This window comes from Erithacus rubecula (genome assembly GCF_903797595.1).
Source record: "Erithacus rubecula genome assembly, chromosome: 3".
Lineage (NCBI taxonomy): Eukaryota > Metazoa > Chordata > Aves > Passeriformes > Muscicapidae > Erithacus > Erithacus rubecula.
The window spans coordinates 144,909,763-144,925,770 of record NC_136689.1 but is presented as its reverse complement, the minus strand read 5'-3'; the positions used below and the strand labels follow the sequence as shown (position 1 = coordinate 144,925,770).

The following is a 16,008-nucleotide window of genomic DNA, read 5'->3' as shown; positions in this document are numbered from 1 at the left end:
CTTATCCATTAACTTAGTTACCATTGTTTTGTTTGTTAAAACTTAATTCCCCCTAAACCTTAGCACTTTTTTATGTCAGTGTAGTCTGGAAAGCCTTTCTAAAGAAATAATTTTTATTCAGGGATCTGTTTTGCCAACACTTGGAATCACATTTGTTCATTTAAATTTTTTCATAGAGGAAAAGGCCTCAGTACCACAGCAAACTCAAACATGCTGTGAATGGCATTTCATAGTAATTGCAATTTTATAATGTTTACATTTGCCCAGAACATGTGTAAAAGTGTGGAATTGAATATTTAAAATATGGAAAAATCTAGCACATCTTATAGTAAACAATAGTGCACAAGCAGCATACATTGAAATTGAGATAGGTCAAGTTTGTAAGAACTAGAAAAACTATTTAGTTTTAAACTAAATACATTTAATTGGGTAGATGTTGATTTAAAAAATATTCTATGATAAATCAATTTTTCTTAAGAGTTATTTGGAGAAAAACTAAAGGATTTGGAAGTAAGTTTTTTTAATTTTCTTCTAGCAATTGATAAAAATGCACATACCTGTCTTCTGGTGAAATATCCAGCACTTCAGCTGTTTCAAAAGGGCAATGAGACTACAACCTCAAGTTTAGTTTCATTCTAAATTTGTGAAGAAATGAAAATTCTAAAGAAAATTCTAAAGAAGTGAAATATGAAAATAGCTTGCAGAGTTTTCATTAGCTATTTTTGAGATGAAATATTAGGAAAATAGAGCTGGTTCCATGTGCCCCAGTGTGAATCAAAACTGGTGGTAGAGAGTCTTGTCTGATAGTTGTGTGTGGTGTTGATTTTAGCAGCCCAGCTTTTTCTTACTAAACCCAGCTAATTTGTCTTGTGCTCTTTCCCTGCACTGTATTAGGTGCTTTGTTTTCCCCTGCTATGCAGAGTCTATGTCCCTAATTTTTTATCTTCTCTCCCTTCCTAACCATTACTTCTTTTCTTTCTATGTCAGGAGAAAAAAGTCATTCTCAATGTCAGTATTTTAAAGTGTATTGGGATAATGGGCAAAAAGGAGATAGACAGGGTATTCTCCTGAAAGGTATGAAGGGCTTCCATCAACCCATTCTTTGTTGTCTATGATGATAGTATGATTTGAAATCAAGTGTAAGATATTGCTGTCAATCCCTCTGGGTGCCTTGTTGTAAACAATAACATTGCAATAATTAGCATTATGCATTTCTAGTTTTGGGCGGATGTTTTGGTTTTATTTTGTTGGATTTTTTTTTTTTTTTTTTTAATTGTTTGGGGGTTTTAGTAGTTATTTAACTACTGTAGAATTATTAGCCAAATACTTATTCTTGCTGGTCAGGTTAAGACATAGCAGGGGAGACCTGAGGCCCACACACATCAATACCCTCTCTGTAAGTCTGGTGAAAGGCACCTCAAAGGGGAGTGTAAGAGCTCTGCTGTCAGACAACTTTGAAATACCTGCTTTTCCTTGTGAAAATCTAACTTCACTCTTCAGAATTTTGAAAGGTTTAATAAAGGATAAAAAAGGACAATATCCAGCACTGGGGTGTTTGTTAGTTTAAAACAATGTACTTAAATACTTTTATATTACATGGGTTAATGTATATTCATGAGAATTTATACATATTCAATCATTCCTGTGAGTTTAGAAGTCCCAGGAGTTCTTTTGCTTGGTTTTAACCTTTAACCTTTGACTTGTTTGCATGCTATCCTGTAGTTTAAATCAATATATTTTATTTCTTCTTGAAGCTCTCTTCTGTTTTTACCCTTCCTGATAACAGAGAGTCAGTAATTTTTTTTTCTTGGTGTCCTGTTTTTTGTCACTGTTATCATTCAGATAAAATAGTCCATAGATATGAGAAACAGCATAGCTATTTCACACCATTATTTGAGTTAGTTACACAAATAAAAGCATTTTAATGTTACATAGTTTCTATTTTAATAATATGATATGGTTTAATATAATATACATATTTATCACAGTAGTATTTTTATAAGCTATATGGTGCATATATAAACTGACAGATTATACTATACCAAAAAGCAGTTAAAAGGGATTACAAATTGTACTATATCAAAATCTTTGTGATTAATAATGTCTTGCAAAGGCTCATGCATAAATGTGAAAGCCAATACTATATTGGTATTTAGAACATCCTGAAGCCTTTTCCTGGCTTCTAATAAATAGATATTGATTTCAGTATTGAAGCAAAACATTGTCTTTTAGAAACAAACTGGGTGTTTTGGATATGTCCATATAAAATCCACTCTAGGTAACTTAGGCTTTCTTTATTTTAAAAAATTGCGGTATTTATTTAAAAAAGTTGCAGTACTCAGACAAATAAAGTGCTAATGTAAACTTTTCTTTTTTTGGTGGTTATTTTTAATTTTAAGAACAGCATAGATCTTAATATCATATAGTTTTGATTGCAAAGGTGATTAGATTTTAATTTCAAATGCCATTTATAGGAGTCTTGAGGTTTCAGGCTAATTTTTTTTCTCATGAATTTAAGACTTTCTTCTTAATCCACAAAAATAAAATTTTTATATATTAATAGCAAAATCTTGATTCAGCCTCTCATGGATGTTAGGAGATATTTAGGCTGGCCCTCAATTTGTTTATTGCTTACCCCAGGACAGAGGTGGAGTGCCAAATATCTCTATGACAAAGACTGGCTAAACAATGGACACATGTGTGGATTATCATTTTTGAAAGAGAACTACTCTCATCTTAATGCCAAAAAGATCGTGTCAACACATCACCTACTGGCAGATGTTTATGGGGTAACTGAAATACTGCATGGATTGCAGCTGAAGATTGGGATACTGAAGTAGGTATCACTCCAGGGTTTATTTTCCAGGATTATATATTCAGGTAGCAAAGACTACCATTATTCCATATGCATTTTTCTCTCACATTGAAGTTCTTTCTTGTATAATATTTTAAATAATTCAAATGCAAGATGTGCAGTACCCTCAGCTTTAGCAGGAGCTAGGTGTTCAGCACCCAAGCAGATCTGGTCTGTTGGGATTATTGGTGATATTTTTTGGGTAAATTTTGTGTTAAATTGATGAGTGACCTAGGAATATTTCGTGTTTGATAATAGTGCTCATCAGTAGCTAAGATTTGGGAGAACTGGATGCTTAATAGTTCAGACTCTGAGTGGTGTTCTTTATAACTTGCTTTTTTATCTCTCCTTCATTGCAGAAATAAGCATCACCCAGACCTTCACCTCTGGGCTTATTCAGGGATGAGGAAAGAACAAGAACAAAGAACTGTTGGGGTAGAGAAAAAGTTAGTGACTTTGCAGGATGCTGTTAATCCAGCTGAAAGGACGTGTCATAGTCAAAACCATAAAGAGCCACCCAGTATACCCCAGAAGATGGAAGAAACTTATATCACAAGTGAGCACAGTTACCAAAAACCACAGAGTTTTAGTCATGACTACAAAGCAGTCACTGACCCAATGAGCTCAGATGATGAAGACACAAGTAGCTTTGAGGAAGATCAGGAATATCACACAGAGAATAAAAACTGTTTACAGTATTCTTTTAAAGATGGTGGCATGAATGAGCAGGTAAGTATCATTCTTCATCTGGGAAATTTTAGTTGGAAAAGTGTGTTCAATATGATAAAACTGAAGTACATACAGGTATTTAAAAATGTTTTTTTGACTGTAAGTCAACATATTTATCAAATAAGTCAGCAGAAGTCACTAGAAGCAAACTTGGATCACTGAAATAGTTCCAGGTGAAGTATGTTCATTTCAGCTGGTCTGTGAAATACAAGGTATGGTTTAAGGTATTGCCTATGCTAAAAATATATTCTCAATCTAATGTTTTGAGAGAAAGGAAATCCTGTTCTTAAAATGCAGGGTCATGGAACAGAACTTACATGATTTCTACAAGGTGAAGAAAATGGGACAGATTTCTCTATTTCTTTCAGTTTGGTTACCTGCATGTGTTAGGGGGTTTTGATTGTTGTTTGTTAAACCAAGGGGTTTTTAATAGTGTTTATTTTTGTACTATATTCTTCTTTTAATAGCACTGCTTTCTAGAATGCCATCCACAAGTAATTTTACCTCATGTGCAACTACTTTTCAGTCCTCTATATTGCATATTTCTTCTAATGAGACATTTTTAGTCAGGATTATATTTTGCTGTTTAAACATCTTTCTCATTTTTACATTAATGGTTTGAATCCATTATTTGGTGGAAAAGGTCGGAAATTTGTTAATCTGATTTTAGTGAACAGTTCTCTGAGTAAAAACCAAAGAGAACCAAACCATTCTGTTTTCTACAAACCAGCTGTATGAGGATAAATTGTCCAACTCATCCCCCTTTTGAAGTACACTTTCTGGTGTGGAAGAAATGAGTATGATGCATCTTTTTTCTTTTTAATTTTAGTTCTAAATGAGGCATGAAAGCTGTATAGTCTGAATGGGGATTTTTTTGGCTCATTCTAATTAAAAATACCTGTTTCTATACTAAATTTGCTACATTGCACAACTGTATTCAGATTTATATTAAGGAGACATGCAGCAATGTCAAGTACTCTTGCCTTCCAACAGTAGTTTAAATCATCATTGTAAACAGTATAAATAGTATAATGAGATTTAGAATTAAAGGAAACTGTACATGAACAGTTAAACAAAACAAATACTTCCTTCAGAGACTCAAGCATACATCTAAAAAGCTAAGTTCTTGCTGTTTGTCTCACTGTTCCAAACAGATCTTCTTGATTTAAGGGTGTTCTTTCCTTTAGGGACACCTTGATCACCTTTCCAGTAGTCAGCCTGGATACTAAAATAAGGCCTTCTGCCTAAACATGATAGGTGTGGAAAAGCTCTCCTTCATTTCTCCATGAACCTCTTTGCAGTTACCCTAAAACTGACATTGAAGGACCATTTTTAAATTATCTGATTTCTCTCTAAGGTGCCTTTTCTCCTCTCCTTGTTGAACTTTGGGGCTTTGAATTTTCCTTTCTAGCATTCTTCAGAACCTTTTAATACTCTGGTTTTCCATATTGTTTTGTCTTACTGTAATCTGCAGTCCTGTTACAAATTTCCATTTCTCTTACAAGCAGTGTTTGGATTAACTGTTATCAAGTCCCTTTTTGGGGACTTTGCATTATCATTAAAATTTGCTTCTCAAAGCACAAGCTTTTCCCATCTGAACCTCCTGTTATTGCTTGTCCATGAGCTGTATCCTTAACTCTTCTCCTGCCTACATTGATCTCAGCTTAGAGGAGAACCTGTTGGATTTTGTAGGTTATTTTCAAGGAGCAATTTGAATAGAGGTCATAAGAAGAAAAAAAAACCAACACATTTATGTTGTTATTTAGATATTAGCTTTGAAATTTTCTCTAACTTACTGAAGCAGGCTGAAAGATGGTTTTGTTTTTTGAATTATGAACTTGGATTCTTTTACAACAAGGAAACAATGGCATTCCTGTGGTTTTAGATATGATCTGAAAATTGTAAGGAATAGATAATTTCTTGTTTATATTGGATTGCTACCAGTTTGACTATTGAAAACACTGTGGAAGCAAACCTGATGTTTTCAGATAAAGGAATTTAAACATCATAAAAGCATTAAAACTCTCATACATTTCAAATAAAATCTCTCTCTGATACATAATTTTCACTCCTTTAATGAACATTGCCAATGTTAACAACAGTTGTCCCACCTTAGTCCCAGCTGCCTGCAGGTCAGTCAGAGTTCTGTTTGGTTGGTTGGTGTTTTTTAATTTATTTTAAGTCCTAAAATGAAAGTTAGATTTTTTTGCTTAAGTAGTAACTTAAAATCCTTCCATTCTTATTTTCTTCTTTATCTCTCTTCTCACTCTTCCTACACTTCACTGGAGAATGAAATATTTTAATAACAGACCTATCACCATTTTTTTCTTATGTAGTCTGGAAAATTAGCTGAGCTCTTCAGAGAAGTGTATTAATACATTAAAGTCATTCTTTGCTCTGGCATTTGACATGAATGGACACTGTGTGAGCACATGTGTCTGGCATTCTAGTCCTTAAAATAATGTCTTCAGTAGTGAAAGAACTGCATTGGATATGAAGCCATAGTGGATATAAAATGGAAGCTGTTACTCCTGCTAATTAGCTGAGATGCTGAGCATTTTTAACTTGTTAAATCTGATCTACTTCCACTCAGTAGCTGAAACATCAAATACAGAAAGATTAGGAGCTCATGTGTTATCTCTGGCATGCTGTGAAGGTAGTAATAATATTAAAGAAGTCAGTGTTCCTTAGATACTGTGTTTGCATAACTTGGCATGTTACTGTAACTGTCCCCAAACATGCTCAGTTCTGCCCCAGACTTGTGCTTGGAAAGTTGGTGGGGTCATAGCAGGTAGGAAGAGAAGTCTTTTGTCTTAATCAGCAAACAGAGCAGATTGCCCAGAGAGTGTCTCCCTCACTGGAGATACTCCAGAACCATCTGCACACAATCCTGTGCCATGTGCTCTGGGATGACACTGCTTGAGCAGAGAGGTTGGACCAGGTGATCCACTGTGGTCCCTTCCAACCTGACCCATTCTGGGATTCTCTGAAATAGAATGTCCAGCTTATTTGTGCAAAATAGTGACTGTTGACATCTTAGATACTTCTGCATTGTAGAGAATTTTCCGTGGAAACAAACCATAGGATTTTGCACATTTTTGGTGGCAGTAGACCCATGCAGTTCAGCACTTTATGAATTAAGTTGGTATTTATATAAAAAGGGCACAAAAGTGCAATCTATTTTACTGTATTAAACAAAGTATTTGAGCTGATAAACTTCAGTGTTAGAGAAATGAAACAAAAGGTACAGATGCTTACTTATGTGGAATCTGTGTTTTGTTTGGTTTAGTCTGTTGATGTGTCATGGTATGTGGCTTTCTGAGTAAGGTTTTTGTCAGTATACAGAAGTACAATTCTAAGCCAGCAGAGTTTATCACGCGACTCAAATGTTGAAATCAACACCAGAAATTTAAACAAAGGAAAAAAATATCTTAAATGGCAATTTTTTTCTCTCTGTTGCTCCTATGAAGAATTCTGCTGAAGGAAACACTGTGTTTGTTTGTAATGAAAGAAAAGGCTCGGAAGAACAAGTGGACACACATCTTCAATGGCAGCTAAATCTCCTCACCCATATAGAGAATGTACAGAATGAAGTCACCAGCAGAATGGACCTGATTGAAAAGGAAGTTGATGGTAACTGCATTGCCAGATTACTTGTTAATGTACCTGTAGCAGCATCTCTCATAACTAATGTATTAAAAGTGATCTGAGCCACTGAGGATGGATTTTTAAGTACTCTGTTCAAATTTGGGTCCCCAAATTATAAGCAGAGCTTGATCTCCCCACTTGGGATCATCCACAAGTTTCCAACACCCAGTACAGCAAATTAAGCACTCAGACCCCCTGAGCTCAGGCTCAGACTAGAGAAAACTTACATACCCTGTCTAGTTTCTGTCCAGTATAGATCATAAATTTGATTGCTTTTTCTGCACCTGGAGCGATTTTTGCCTGGTTGTTCTAGTAATTGACAATATTTAGGGGGGGAAAAATGGTGTTTATTGTGCCTTCAACTTTGATTTTTTATTATGAATAAGCAAGTGGTTTCATGAAGACAATTCAGTCTTCATGAGAAAACTTGGATAAAATTATATTGTACAAGAATATTTTAGCACATAAACACATAAGAAACTAGTAATTAAGGGAGCTTGCATTCTAATTCAGGACTCCTTAATTAATCTTTCAACAAAAAAGGTTTTCTTATTTCTATTTTCAGTTTTACTTCCACTCTCCCTGCTTTTCCCAGGCATTGTTTCTAACTAACAGGGTTGACCTTTTGTTTTTTCTGTTTCTACAAGAATAGAAATTCCTTGAAAACATTTGTTAAAGATTGGAAAATCATTCTGTAATCTGGACCTTGTCCACAGAAGCCTGTTAAAGTGGCAGAAGCAAGCCTTATGCTTAAGGGATTCATTTTCTGTTCCAGAACTGTCAGAGTAGACCATGAACTAAAGTTGCTTTCATGTGTGTAGAGGGTAAATTGTGAGCCGGGGTAAAATTTTCTCCCAGATACCTTTTTACAGCAACAATCAAATCAGAAGATTGGATTGTTAAAGAGGAATACAGAATTAGCTGGTGTTTCACTAGCAGAATTTTTTCTGTTGAACAAAAATCACAGCCTCAGTGTGTTTTCCCCTTTTTATGAAAGACAAAATAAGAAAAAAAAAGTTTAATTTTTATGGAAACTGTTTCTCAAAGACTCACTCCAATCACCTTCTTTCTTTCCTTTCTGTAGTTTTAGAAAGCTGGCTTGATTTCACTGGAGAACTGGAACCACCAGATCCTCTGGCAAGATTGCCTCAGCTCAAGCGACGTATCAAACAGCTCTTAATCGACATGGGAAAAGTACAGCAAATAGCAACACTTTGCTCTGTATGACAAAAGGAAGACTAAAGTAAAAATAGGTTATTTACAGTGAATTTTCTTATTAGCCACAAGACTGACAGGAAGACAGCAAAAAGCTGAGCGTTTATCTGCTTCTTTGTTGATTACATTAATAGTCTGAAGCTTTAGAAAGAAGAGAGGAAGTTAAGAGTCAGGAATCTGTTTTATTGAAAATATGAATTCTCAGTGTCCAGGCTTCAAAATTATATATAATATACTGAGAAATGTCAATTTCTCAGGATTTTAATGTGTTAAACAAGTAAATCCCCAGATACAAGAAAATCAGCAAACAAAAACTCTTAGCAGAGCAATGCTACTATTTTGAAACCCTTGGCAAACATTCCTAAATTAGCAGAATTTAGCTGACTAAAAGTGCAACCCTCTTATCTTGCTAGTGAAAGATAGATACAGAGAGAGCTGTATCTTCTCTACAAGGAAGGTTTTTAGATTATTTCTTTCTCTTACAAATGCTTGGGAAAATGAACATACTAGCTTTGATTTTTGAAAAAAAAATTACTTCTCATGGTCTCCATTTTAAAATATTTTTTTAAATAGAAATCCCTAGAACAGCACCCCTAGGCTCCTTTAAAACAGAAGTGGAAAATAGTGGTCAGATGTGCCAAATAATATTAAAATCACTGGGATGAGAGTTTGATTATGACTTAGGCAAATATTTTTTCCAAAGTTCTACTCAGTGCCAGCAGTCCATCCAAAATTGTATCTAGTTTATATTTTTTTATGTTCTATAGCAGTGTTCAGGAATCAAGGTACAATTTTTGTCCTGGGTAGCTCTATTCTGATGTTGGCCCTCTGAAAATTTCACCATCCTCAGTGAGGATGAGGAATGACAAGAGCAGCAAAACTGTCTGTGGCTGTGGAAATTCTAAAGCATTAGAGGAAAAAAAAATTCACAAGATACCTTATCAAGTTGTTTTTAGAAAAATTTTCATCTTCAATGAATGAAATGTCATGAAACCAAAGGCAACCTACTTGCTGTGTTAGCTCTTGATTTTGAGCCCAGGACTTTTCTGTGCTGATAAGTTGCCACTGTACCCAGTGCTCCATCTGTGTCTGTGTGTGTATGGATATGTGTATAGCTACATGTACATACATACAGACCATACACATCTCTACACATCACATGTCTCCCTTTATTACCATGGACTACAAGAACTGGTGGTTCATATTACCTTTTAACAAGCAGTTTCTAAAATTGAAAATAATGTATGTACAGGTTTTGAAATTTGTAAAATATGACTGTTAAAAGGAGGCTATTTAACTGAGGACATTAAGATACTTGAACATTTTATGCCTCATGTCTGTTTATCAGTTCTGTTTATCTGTATAAATGCATTTTAGAACCGATAGACAGTAAACTTGAATTTACCTTTTGATAAGAGTACAAGCCACTGTACATTCAAAAATTATTTAAATTTGCAAACACACTGTTCTATATGTAAGGTACTGTATGTAAAACTGTTTATTAAAACTATTCTGCATACTCTACATTTTCCACTTTTCTTCCTGATCTACATACAAATGTAAAAAAGATGTGATTGTTATTATGTACAGACCATCAAAAAATCTTGGAATGCCTTTTAAGGATGCATACAACTGAAAAATGTGCCAAAGATGGATTATCTGGGAAAGACTTTGCAACCAGTGCATTGAACTTTCATGATAAAACCATTATTGAGAAAGAAAGCAGCGTGGCTGGTTCATTGCTAAAGTAAACCTACCCTGACCTTTCCTCTCTGTCATACCTGAAGTGAGTTATTGTTCCTGATGGCCAAAGCAAAATGTAAACCCCTCTTAATGAGCAGTTGCTATGTAAAAAGTCTTCCCACATCAAGCTCGTACGAGACATCACAGAGCTGTGTGATAACATGGAATTATGGAATGGTTGGCAACTCCATAATGCAGAAAGAACATTAGAGCTGTGGAGTTGTTGGCATTTTATAGCATCTTAATAAATACTCTGTGTTATATAGTTGATGCTTAAATAACTGCTTCAAACGTGAGTAGTTGAGTGACCTACTTGCTTTTGGATATGTGAGATGTTTTTATAGACTACACTTGCTGCATATCCTTGAATGTGGTACTGTGTGTACTGTATAAGAGAAGTGTAAATCCAGATGAATTACTTTGAAACAAAGTGGAGTGTATTTACAGAATTTATACAGCATACACTGTAGCAATATTATGCCATGTGTATGCATGTGTGTGATGTAATATAATTGTAAATGTTACTGAAGGTGAAGGTGGACTTGGAAAGTTCAGGGGGGAGGACAAAGGTTTTATTCTTACTACAGAGATGGAGGAATAGTATCCTGAAAAGAAAATCCTAAGGTCAAAGCTGAAGTTGCCCTTGCAGCTTTAATGTGTCTTCTGTTTGTATGGGTAATGACCTCTTAATTTACACTGATATGTAATTTCACCCCTCAAGATTCTGCCTTGTTCAGGATGGACTGTGCTTACAAAAACAATCTGTTCAGTATTTTTTTAATGTTCATTGTGTAGTCATGTATTATAAAAATTCCTGCAATCATTCATATCTTTTAAGAAATACAATCTCATTGTCCGTATGGACCATGCTATGTATGATACATTGTGTACTGCTTGAATGTTTCACAAACTTGTCTGAGTTTGCTTTCTCAAGTCATGGTGCTGGTCTGTAACATGTGACATTAGTTTCTGACCCCAGTTTCTCAAGTATTCAAAGCCTTGGGATGCTTTTGAGGTTTTTCTTCTAAACACAAGTCAAGTGCCATAAAAATGCTAAGTGTTTTTTGCACAGAATGTAACCTACCATTGATTGCTTTGCTTGTGTGCCAGTCAACCCCAGTGTGATCTGGCTCTTACCAGTATTTCTTTCTAGTTGGCCTTATTGAGAGAATCTTATTCCTGTATGCATAATTTTCCATCTGTCTTCCTGCTTCCTCTCCAAATGAGCCAGGGATGTACACTCAATCTACTTGCAACATCATTTATTAGGCTGTGAACTGTGACTGTATTGTTTGATGGAGGGGACAGACCTTCTCTGAGAAAAAAATAGTAAATGGCAATGTAAGGACTGTTTGATATGTGTGCACAGAAAGGCAAAATGTTTAAATTTGAAGCTTTTTTTTTTTCTGAATAGGAGTTCTAAACAGTAGTAGACAAAAGGGAAATGCCATTTTACAGAAGCCTCTTGTCATTTCACAGAACTAAATGGCAAACTTTTGGAACCTTTGAATGCCTAGCTTTTTGTCAGAGGTTTAGTAAGGAGGTTTTTTTTGGGGGGGGGGGGGTTTGGGGTTGTTTTTTTTTTTTTTTTTCTTAATGGAGGTATCAGGGTGATTTCATTTCAAAGCCTGCTCCTACTTGTGACCATACTGAAGGCATCAACATCAGGAATTCTGTTTCAGTTGCAGTGATGGCAGGACAGCAGTAGTGAAGTCATAAATGAAACATAGTGTTGGTGCTGTGGTCTGGTGTGACATGTTGGGGCTGCCACGTTCTAGTTACAAAATGGACATACTTCAGGTCATATCACAGGGAATGGGTTGGAAGATGCTTCCTTTAACCCTTTTCTTGGGTAGCTGTAGGTTGAATAGTGCCCATATTTTGGATATTCTGGCCTTAGATGCATAGATCTCTGTTCAGCTGTGGAGTGGTTTACAGTGGTAAAGCCTTTTCTTTCAAATAGACAAAGAAGATTGCTTACAATTTTCTGATAGATTTCCTGTATTTGCTGGGTGGCAAGAATTGAAACTGTTCTTCCATGGGTGCAGTAAACTTGTATGGCTGATAGCTACCTGTCTCTCTTAATTTTGTCTGTGAGCTTCTACATGTACTCATCTGTTCATTCTGCAGCTTGCATCTGTTTCTCCTTCCATTCTTCAGCTTTCTGCACTCTCTTCTGAGGTGCCTGGAGGGTTTCACTCCTCTGTTCTCATGCCCAGTTCTTCCCGGCTGCTGTGGGAAGCAGACATGGGGAAAGTCATGACTCTTCTGTCCCACATCTTCCAGAGCATCCTGAGACTTGTGTACAGTTGGAGTGTGTGCACCATAATCAAAATCTCCAGGTGTTTTTGATACTTTTCTTAAGTAAGCCTCTTCTGTCTTGTGCAATTGGTGATCTTCCTCTGCTCCCATCTGTCTTTTAACTTGACTTGAATTAATATTACAGCAAAACCCCTCTGGCACTGTTGGGCTCCAGCACTCCAGCACCAAACTGAGGGTTGGGATGCAAAGGAATCATTCAAACATTACAGTAAAATTATAGAAGTATTAGATGTTGTAAACCACACTATTTTCCTTTGTATTTAAAGGCTGTAACCATTTTTATTCACTGGAACTTTAAAGGGCACAAAACAGATCCTGAACTGAACTGGAGCTTGGTGTAAAAATCAACAAGTGGAGGATGGGCAGGACTCTGCAGGCAGGGGCTTCACAGCCAAAGCAGCAGTCAGGCTGTCCCATCTGCCTTGCCCTATTAGTAGCTCTGTGGAGGTGCTGGTGTGTAAAGGGGGTGTGTGCAATGATACCATTCATTTGCAAGCAAGATTGTTCAGAACACTGGAACTTAGGTTTTTGCTCTACTGCTTAAAAATGTTTCAGTATATGCACCTTAATTTTGGAGTGCTTATTAAAGTCAGAAGCTTAATCACTTTTGAAATGCCCATTGCTATTCTCACATTTTATTAGCTCACAATTATTTTCTGTTGTACTGATTGCATATGGCTTTAGGTGAGGATTTTGCAGAGGCTGTTTGAAACGCTTCAGTAATGGTTTCTATTATACTTTGTTATGTCCTGGGCACTGGGTGTGGGGGTCTGTCTTTAGCAATAAATATTATACACTATGTGTATATCTGTTTGTATATGGAAAATAAATACAGAGCATGTAACAATGGTGAAAATACACTGCACTGAGTACAGATTGTGCATTTGGCAGCCATTCTGCACCAGCCTGAACAACCCAAATGAGAAATTGGAGACCACATGGAGAAAATGAACTAGCAGGAAAAATAATTTGGGACAGAAGTTCCCATCCCTTACTCTGTGGGCTGGATAACAGTTCAATTGCTGTTTGCTTCAAACAGCTGTCTTCCTTTCCTGAAAACTGGCCAAGCCTCCTGTGTTCAGCTGTAGCCACGTGCATCAGTGTATTGTCACTAAACACTCTGGGAGAGGCAGCACTGCACTATGATTAAATCTTCTGTGAGAGAAGCAAAATACTTCCTTCTGTGATTTGTTTTTATAATAGCAATAATGTTGACTGCATTCTAATACTCACAATAAAGGTCTGTTGAGATTGTTATGTGCCTGGGCTCCCTTTCCATGGACTTCTCTCCTGTGAGCTAGTGAGTGCTTGCATATGTTTGAAAGCACCAGGGAATCTTCAGTGGCATGTTTAGCCTGCAGTCCTTACATGCAGTCATTGGTACTGTTCTACACTGCAAGGCTTGAGGGAATCTTCAGTCATATTTTAGCCCATAGGCAAATGATACAATCAGTAAATTATTTACAATACTGAATTACTTAATGTATATGGCAAAGTAGTTAGAAAATATTTCTGTTCCTGAACTGTTTTGATGTTTTAACAATTTCAAGGTTGAGTTCTGCAATGCACTTTGTTCTTTCCAGTTGATGTCTTTAAACAACGTGTTCACAGTGATGGCATCTCTTCTTGTGGACAGACATGTACCTTTGTACAATGCCATTACAAAGAAACTTCAATTTGCTTTTAGTCGTTTATTTTAATATCATCCACAAGTTAAGACACTACTATGGTAGAAAACAAATAAGTCAACAATGCTAAGGGAGTTTTTCTCTTAGACATCCTGTGGAAAAGGGCACGAATGAAATGAATGAATGAATGAATGAATGAATGAATGAATGAATGAATGAATGAATGAATGAATGAATGAATGAAATAGGACAAAATCTCAATAAGTAACTGACACAGAATTTTTTTTCATTTACAGAAAAAGGAGGTATGATACTAAATGTAATGAACTAATATGTTTCAATTCATTTTAATCATTGTTGAAGGGACAATCTCAAAGCAGACTCTCAAACTTAAGATATAGGTAAGGGAATGAAATCCTGAAATCACAGGACAAAGTCTGACAAAGCCACTGGAAAGGAGATATGATGAAATGAAATGGAAAAAATCCCAGAAGTTCAGAAATGGGGTGACCATGCTGAAATGGCCTCAGATGACAAGAAGTGCAGGGAAATGGACCACAACTTGCTAAAATTCCTCCTTAAAAACATTTTGAAATCAAGGAAGAAATTAAAAAAACAGCCTGTTTAGAGATTGCTAAAAATATGAAATGGCTAAAAAAACCATGGGAAAAATTCCAAAACCTAGTGAAAAGTCTAAAAGTGAATGGGATGACCAGAAGTGCAGGGATATGGATCAAAGCTTGCCCAAATGATGCTCATTGAAATTGCAGTTCTTCCTTTCAGGAAAGGAAATGAAATCCTGAAATCGCAGGACAAAGTCTGACAAACCCTCTGGAAAGGAGATATGATGAAACAAAATGGGATGGAAAAAATGCTGGAAATTTGAAAATGGGGTGACCACGTTGAAATGACCTCAGGTGACAAGAAGTGTGATTTCAATGAGCATCATTTGGGCAAGCATTTGTCCATATCTCTGCACTTCTTGTCATCCCATTCACTTTTAGGGTTTTCACTAGGTTTTGGAATTTCCCCTTCATTTCTCTCTCCATTTTCATTTTTATATCAACCTTGAAAAAAGCTGTATTTTTTCATTTCTTCCTTGATTTCTGGAGGCTTTTAGGAGTAACTTTAGCAAGTTTTGGTCCATTTCCCTGCACTTCTTGTCATCTGAGACCATTTCAGCGTGATCACCCCATTTTCAAATTTCCTGCATTTTTTTCATTGCATTTCTTTTCATCATGTCTCCTTTCCAGCAGCTTTGTCAGAGTTTGTCCTGCGATTTCAGGATTTCATTCCCTTTCCTGAAAGGAAATTTTTCTCTCAGGAAAGGGAATGTAATCCTGAAATTTCAATGAGCATCATTTGGGCAAGCTTTGGTCCATTTCCCTGCACTTCTTTACATCCCATTCACTTTTAGGCTTTTCACTAGGTTTTGGAATTTTCCCATGATCTTTTTAGCCATTTCATTTTTTTAGCAACTTCTCCACAGGCTCTTTTTTTCTTTCCATGATTTCAGGATGTTTTTAGGAGTAATTTTAGCAAATTGTGGTCCATTTCCCTGCACTTCTTGCCATCCAAGGCCATTTCAGCGTGGTCACCCCATTTTCGAATTTCCTGCATTTTTTCCATCCCATTTCTTTTCATCATATCTCCTTTCCATTGGCTTTGTCAGACTTTGTCCTGTGATTTCAGGATTTCATTCCCTTTCCTGAAAGGGACCAGATTCAGATCTTGGAGCAACACACTGAAACTCTTTTTTTAATTAGCAGACTTTTTGAAGAAGAGTTTTCCCGAGTCTGACCAGAGTCTTGTCTGCAGTAGAAATAGGATGTCAGATCTGTACAAATATACTATGAAATATCTGCAAAT

General features: G+C 36.1%; 1 protein-coding gene across 8 annotated transcripts in view; it reads left to right on the top strand.

Annotated features, from left to right (window-relative positions):
• The window catches only part of PHF20L1 (PHD finger protein 20 like 1), a gene marked incomplete at its 3' end in the record, with an annotated part of 57,262 nt that extends 43,494 nt beyond the window's left edge, over nt 1-13,768 (top strand). For 7 of the 8 annotated variants that reach the window (XM_079300683.1, XM_079300681.1, XM_079300684.1 and 4 more), the window contains 4 exons: nt 2,641-2,836; nt 3,214-3,583; nt 7,054-7,216; nt 8,316-13,768. In XM_079300683.1, coding sequence (XP_079156809.1) covers nt 2,641-2,836; nt 3,214-3,583; nt 7,054-7,216; nt 8,316-8,458 — 872 coding nt within the window. The remainder of the gene's footprint in view (nt 1-2,640; nt 2,837-3,213; nt 3,584-7,053; nt 7,217-8,315) is intronic. The other variant, XR_013773616.1, reaches the window with a different exon arrangement.
• Between the last annotated feature and the right edge of the window lie 2,240 nt (nt 13,769-16,008).